Here is a 7,508-nt window from a genome sequence, read left to right on the forward strand (position 1 = left end):
ATAGTTTAGGTGCCATATGTTAGGAAATGTAGGGGGGAAGGAGGGTACCCCAAAAAAATTTTACTTTCTTTTTCAGCCTTTCACCCTTAAAAAAGTAAAAGACGCCAGCATTTTTGCAGCATCTATTGCACTTCGTCTGGTCTGAGGTGGCGAAGGCAAGGGGCAAATTTACTAAAGGGCGAAGTGGCTAGCGAAAATTCGCCAGCGTGACGTCACTTTGCCAATTTACTAACGGGCACTGGCATAAATTCACTAGCAAAGTGGAACTACTCTAGTGCTACTTCACACCCTTACGCCAGACGAAGTTGCGCTATGGCGAAGGGACGTAACTACGCTAATTCACTAACTTGCGCATTTTACTGAACGTTACCTCTTGCGCCAGACTTGCCTTCGCCACCTCAGACCAGGCGAAGTGCAATAGAGTAGATAGGGCTTGCTTCAAAAAAAGTTTACATTTTTTCTAAGTCACAAAAAACGCTTGCGTCTTTTACTTTTTTAAGGGTGATAGGCTGAAAAAGATCGTAATTTTTTTTTTTGGGTACCCTCCTTGTTGACCATGGGATTATTTATTGTTGACCCATGCATTACTAGAAATGAATGACTCGCTACCAACTAGTGATGTGCCCAACACCCATGGGTTGCCATGCAGATGTACATATAAAATGTGCAAAATATAAATGTGCTAGATGGTAATGCTTAATGTACATCTGCATAGCTAAGGGCAAATAGCCATAGAAACATAAATGGGGGTCATTTATCAACACTGGGCAAATGTACCCATGGGCAGTAACCCATGGCAACCAAATTGCTGCATTCATTGTTCTACTTGCAGCTGGCTTTAAAAAGCTAATCACTGATCAGTTGCCATAGGTAACTGCCCATGGGCAAATTTGCCCAGTGTTAGTAAATGAGCGTCAATGTGTTATAAGGAAGGTCTATTTTTTCTTTGAGAAAGCCGTAGAAGCCATGCTACCTGGGATTATGTTAGAGCTGTGTGGAATGTAGGATGCAGATGACGAAAGCTGGAACAGAGGACATGTCAACATCTATTGCTGCTGAGACTGTTAGTCATTAATGAGATGGCTATTTCACAGCCGGACTTCTCAAAAGGATAGCATATTATTTTTTTTATATTAAAGAAAGGTTTGACAAGGTCGGTAGTTGCTCATTTTTTGTCGTAGACGAAGAATGCTTCCCAGCTTGGTTGACTTGGCTGTAATGGCAGATACAGTGGATGAGTTGAAGTAGGGGTACTAGGGATTATACTCATGGTTCAGTGGTGCCATATTGAAGTTAGGAAGGTGTTCTTCCTCTGAGGAAAACTGGAGCCACATCAGACAAGCAAATTAACTAAAGGGCGAATTTTCACCTCGGAAGGCTTTCCCACACTTAGTCAGACGTTAATTCACAGCGCATACGCTAATTCATCAAAATGCAAAGTTACGTCTTGGCAGCCGAACGTGAAGTTTCACACTTTCGCTTATGTTCGTTTCTGCCTAGTGAAACTTCATTAGTACACTTACAAACGCTTAGGCCAATTTGAATAGGGCCGGTACATATAGGTCATATTTATGTCTTTATTAGTGATGTTGGGGAAATTGCTTTAGGTGGCCACTTATTACAAATGTTCAAGGAAGCAAAATAAAGGCAAAAGAGATCCTCTAATGTCCTAGACTATGAGCCCACTCTAAAACAAATGTGGCATGCCCCTCAAATGGTTGTAAAAATATTAAAACAAAAATATTTTACAGTTACAACTTTTAAACACAAACCTGGCATTGGAAACTGGTGAAAGGGGTAACGTAATATAACATTTGCACTTTAGTAAAGGTCTCTTTTACTAGTGAATTGTCCTCTACGAAATTGGCAATGTCTCTGCACATTGGATTTCTGGTCAAATTTTTACTAGTGAAGGCTAATTCGTCCTGCAGTGAATCTTCCCCAAGGTATTTCACTTTCCTCTGTATCAACTAAAAAGGTTGGTAGGAATTATTAGAGCAATGGCTAAAACATGATGGATTTGAGTGTTTTGTAAACCTCAGCTGCTAATTAACTAGTATGTTCAGTGGTATGCAGAAAGTCATTTTGGTATAAACTAGGTACATAGACTGAACTTTAAAAACAGACACAGATCCATTAGGTTCAAGCTATTGACCAAATATTGACCAATTGTAGTTCAATAATAGCCAGAGGGCTATACATTGGAATGGCCTAATTTAGAAGTAATGCACAATACAGCAGTTCTGGTTATATTATTTCTCCTTTAAAATTCTAAAACACATTTTCTTGTTTCTTGTGAAAATGTTTCTGTTTGCACATTAGAGTAGGGCACACCCAAGGAAACCAAGCCTGTATATGTGCTTGTACTCAAATGGACAACAACTGGTCCTTTTATGGTCCACTCCAATCACTGCAGACAACCAAAATCCATTGCCCTTAATCAGTGTCAAATCTGGTTCGTCACAGCCCCTCTTCCCAATGGTCACTGAATTGACAGCACATTGACATGGACAGCGTGGTTACTTAACTGTGGGGGATGATTCCATAGATACCAGGGCCCAAAGGGCCCCCAAACAGAGGAAGCAGGATCCAGCCTAAAAGCCTAGGTTGACAAAGTAATTTAGGAAATATTCTGGGGAATGGAGCTCTCTAGACCGATACTGAAGACAATGTTGACAGTGAATTAAACCCTCTCCCAACCCCTTTTGTATATACCTCCCTAACCACCAATGCCTTCACCTTTATCTCACTGAGCATGCAGCTATCATACCACATACAAAACCCACAAAATATCCAGGAATTAGGGCTGGTTCAGGGTGACAAATCATCTTTAGCAATGGGTCACACGCACGTTGAGGGACATTAATGCAACCCATCCCCTTTGGTGATGTGTACACCATATACCCACCGCTCTATGATGTCACTTGAGGTGGCAGGCCTGTAAGAGATTTAAAAATGTGGGTTTGGTTGGGTAAGGGTTGTGGTAGGGGCAGGTCAGGAAATTCCAAACCACCGATCAGTAGCACACAGCATGACTTAACAGCAGATCCAGCATTCTTATTAAAATGATATTCGAAAAGATATCACATTTAGACAAATAACAACAGATCTTCAAAGAGAGTGCAAAAGGTTTTAATTCAGCAGGTGAAATATAATGAAAGAAACCACTGGAAAAGATGGAAGTACAAAAGGGTTCTACTGTTCTCCTGAAGGTAAACACTCTAATTAAAACACAGACCCCCATGCCCTTACTCAAGCTAGCAGGAAATTTAAGGACAACCCAACTCTATTTCACATCCCCTTTGACATACTGAACTGGAAAGTCTCTCTTTTTTTGCAAAGATTAGCCCTGCTAACATGGTTTATTGTATAATCGGCTTCCCACACAAGGAATTACAGTGAGAGACACTGTTCAGTGGTCAATCCCCCATTAAGAACATTTGCATATTTGGTTAATTTAACCTCTGAGAAAATGACTGGTATCAGTGCCTAAGAGCACAATAAATAACACGAGGCAAAACAAATAAAGAGGAAAGGGGAAGAAAGCCCTTGAGCTGACATGCTGCTGTTGCTTTTAGCCATTCACACGGTAGTTCACATGGATTTCTGGCTTGATATCACACACAAAGGAAAGCAGGTTCTCCAGAACCTTCTCCCTGTTCTTTGCATAGTTCTGCTGGATAATTGACATCTTCTCAGAGGTCTCTTTTTCCACCTCTTCTGAGCAGCTGCCGTGCGAGCCGAGAGCCTGCAGGAAAATAATGGCTAAGTGAAAAATGCTTCATACTGAAGGATCAAGGTGGCTTGGGGGATCAGTAGAATGCATGCTATAAAAATGCTTGTTTGAGAAGGCTGCCAAGTGAGTGGAGCTCTGCCCAGTCTGCCCACCCACTTAGTTGACCAAATCACATGCATCTGATCAAGACCAAATAATAATAATGGGTTTATGGAGACCCATTGGGCAAGAAATGGATCAATGCGTTGACATCATCACCAGGCTGCATACCCAAACCAAAAAGCTGGAGTTCTGGCCCTAGAGAGAGCGAACTGTCTTCCCACATCTTGAATATCTTTGGGTAAAGACTATCCCCTGTGCACTAAAAAGTAAAAGCTTTAAGTAAAAAAAAAAAAAAAAATATGGCCCTCTATAGGGTCAGTTAACAGGTGGTCTAGCCAGTTCTTGGCCTGAAATCTAGCAAGATACCATTTTCATTTACCATTTATTCACCTATACAGTGTCATTGTAGTTAATGGGAAGCGCCATGGGTGTTTTTTTGGTATCTTAACCTTCTATGTGTGCCCAAAGGAACAGTTTTTCTATATCACTAATCTCTTTTCTTTGCCACTTCTAATTAACCTTTCCATCTGACACTGCTACAAATACAAGCCATGAGATTGTTATTGTAAGGAAGTAAGAACGGTCCTGTGACTAAGGGGGGTGGGAATGTTCCTAGGCAAGCCAAAAAAGGGGATGTATGATGGTATCATGTGATGATTTTTCCAGCAATATTAATCAGAACAGCAAGCAGCAGGCTATCTCATAAGCAGGCAGAGAATAAATGCCATGTACCAGCAATGAGCATTGTCATCCTGTTCCATACTTCATATCCCTACTACTACTACCAAAAAATAGAATTTGGGGCAAGTTATTTTAGACTCTAGTTCTAGAAGCAGACTGCAGGTGAACAGCACCAACCATTTTACCAATCAATATCAGGATTGTATTGGTTCTGCCCTAATGTTTCCTTTCTGGGCCAAGGTTTAATCAGCCCTACCTGCACTGAGCTCATAATAGGATGACAGACCTGTCGGTTTTGCCTGCAGCTCTGCCTTGCGGGGTATAGGACGAGCAAAGGGAAATGTGCTCAGTGCAAACATTATGAGTGGCCCCGTGTCTCTCTGCTAACAGACAAAATGGACTGCTAACAATTGCCATCTAAATCATGTACCTCTACAAATGAAATGATCATGTAACATTGTCCATAACGCTTGTGTAGCACACCCATTAATCCCTAATTATGTGGTATATATCCGAAGCATGATATATGATCTAATACATACAGCAGCCTCTTTGGCTTTGAATTCTTTCTCTCGCTGCAGACGATACTGTTCGATCTCAGCTTGCGCCTCCTCTTTGGCCTGTTTCAGGCGCTTGTTCTTTCCTAGTAAAGGATAAAAGAGGGTTAGTTTCAGGAATCACAGGCCTTGTACTACTATGTTAGCAGGGTCCTTTTCCCAGGGGGGGGGAGGGGACCCCAAATATTAAGCCACTGGTCACCGGTTTGACTGGAAATCCTAGTAAGATCAGAACTGTGGTGCTGGTCTGGGCAATCACTCTCTTTTACAAGACTTAAGCGGGGAGAAAGGAAGCCTGTGTAAAAAATCAATGCAAACCTCTCCCCTTATAAAATGCTACTGGCATGGGGGAGGATCAAGCCCATTTAAGCCGATGCCTTGGTCTGGAGACAATGACCCAGAGACATGTAGTTCTGCAGGGAGATGACAAATCAGACAAAACTTGACCAGGGGTAAACAGTTAGGACCACCATACAGTTAGGACCACCATACGTAGTATGGTGGCTTATCAATTTTATGATCATTTTGTAACTAAAAACCCCTGTTTTGCAAAATACATGCATTAACTTAGATCCTAAGTTCATATGTGAAACAGAGGACTAGGGAATGTGCATTGATCAGTTGTTTTCCTTTTTGTACATCTGTCTGTCTGGGCTAAGGATTCTGGCAACAAGTAGAATGGAACACCCAGGCAAAAGCACAAATCACACTTTTACATCTCATAAAGCCCCAGGTTAATGTTGGGTAATTGCAGAGTACCTGGAAGCTAGCCCTGAGCTGATGTAACTACTGCACAGGCCGGCCCGGGCTGATTAATTACATTTTGGACAGGTTACAGGTTGGTGCATCAGGCCAGTCTGGCTTCAGGTTGGAAGGGGGCACATTAGGGTCAGTAGCTGTCCCACAAGGTATCATTAGTGCGTAGCTTTCCTGGCCTGACTTGCTCCCAATGAATTGGACACCAAAGCCGTTATTGGTGCTGCATGCTTTTACATTCATTTATGCCATACACTGGGGATTCTGGGGAAGAATGCTGAATTGTGGGTATGTAAAAAAATAACACCCACTCCAAAAAATGTTTTGGTAAATAATGGCTATAATCTCTTTCCCCAGTGGCCACATGTTTTTTAATCCAATTTACCCCCCAACTGTCCCTCTGCAACTTGATATTGGCTCTGACTTATAATGATAATTATAAATACTAATTAACCACAATGCAACTGGATTGCACTGAAAGGGATGGATATAATAAACAGTACCAAAGTTAAAAATCCTAGTCAGACCCGGCAAGGCAGAGACCAGACAGAGGGATCTCCTCCATCAATACCCCCCCCCCCCCCTTTCTCAAGTGTATCAGCCAGTATGTGCATTATTAATATCACACTTACTTTTCCGCGCTTCCGCCACTCGTTCGGCCGCTCTCTTTTCCGCCTGCAGCAACTGCTGGATTCCGGCAGACTGACTCGCCATGTTAACCCTCCGCTCTCAGCCGTCACTACGAAACCTTTACCGAACTCCCCAGGTCAGCTGACCAGCCTTGCACGTCACCCAGCCCATCCGCCGCATCACGTGAACACACCACTTCTAGACCCACCCAGCTTCCGTCATAGGGTCTCCGCCCATTTTAGACTCTTGCAGCCTATAGTTTTGTTCTGTAGTTCCTATGTGGCTGCAGGGCCGGTGAGAAACTATGTTAACTAGTGTGAACTATTGTCAAAATAGCAGATATCGTATGAATATTAATGTACTATTGCTGGCAAATACCATGGGAAAGACAAACAAAATCTGGTTTTGTTCCAGGTCTGCCACACTCTCTTAACAATAAACTACGTCATCATTTCGCTTCTGCATTCTACAAGCGGCTACGTGCAGCGTCACTGCGCTTACCTACCGGTAGCGGTGGTGATGTCACAATTTCGCGACGTGAGGCTTGTGACGCTAATGTATTGCGCCTGGAAGAGCTGACTGGCAAGAGCCGAGATCCAAGTTGTTAATGGTACAGAGGCTCTTTACAGATTAGGAAATAGATCTTTCAGTGTGGCTGGGCTAAATCCTAGTGGGAAAAGGTACAGTAATAGAAACTAGACAATCCAGTCAGACATAGCTAGTTCCAAGTTGCTAATGGAACAATTTTCTAGTTGGAAAATGAATAGAAACTAGACAATATAGTGAATGTAAAATACATCCCACTTATTCTTAGTGTTTGGAAGGACTTGTGGGTATGATTTAGCTCATTTATTTTAAAGGTATACTCTCCCTTTCACTCTATATAGTATATCATGGTTCTTATAGGATAATGTCAGCAACTAGGATTTAGTGTATTTTACACAGAGAGTCTATTTCCTAGTGGGAAACACAATATGATATGCTCTTAGTGGGTTCTCTGCTCCGCTCTACTGGTATATTATAAGACACTAGAGTCTAGTGTATTT

General features: G+C 42.2%; 1 protein-coding gene across 1 annotated transcript; it reads right to left on the reverse strand.

Annotated features, from left to right (window-relative positions):
- Positions 1-3,116: 3,116 nt before the first annotated feature.
- Positions 3,117-6,933, reverse strand: LOC108707065 (V-type proton ATPase subunit G 1). Its single transcript, XM_018243998.1, has 3 exons — positions 6,465-6,933; positions 5,062-5,162; positions 3,117-3,748 (listed from the first exon to the last, which is right to left on the reverse strand). Exons 1-3 carry the CDS (start codon positions 6,544-6,546, stop codon positions 3,575-3,577), a joined length of 357 nt encoding a protein of 118 aa, XP_018099487.1. The 5' UTR covers positions 6,547-6,933; the 3' UTR covers positions 3,117-3,574.
- Positions 6,934-7,508: the final 575 nt, after the last annotated feature.

Source organism: Xenopus laevis, chromosome 1S, assembly GCF_017654675.1.
Source record: "Xenopus laevis strain J_2021 chromosome 1S, Xenopus_laevis_v10.1, whole genome shotgun sequence".
In the NCBI taxonomy this organism is placed as follows: domain Eukaryota; kingdom Metazoa; phylum Chordata; class Amphibia; order Anura; family Pipidae; genus Xenopus; species Xenopus laevis.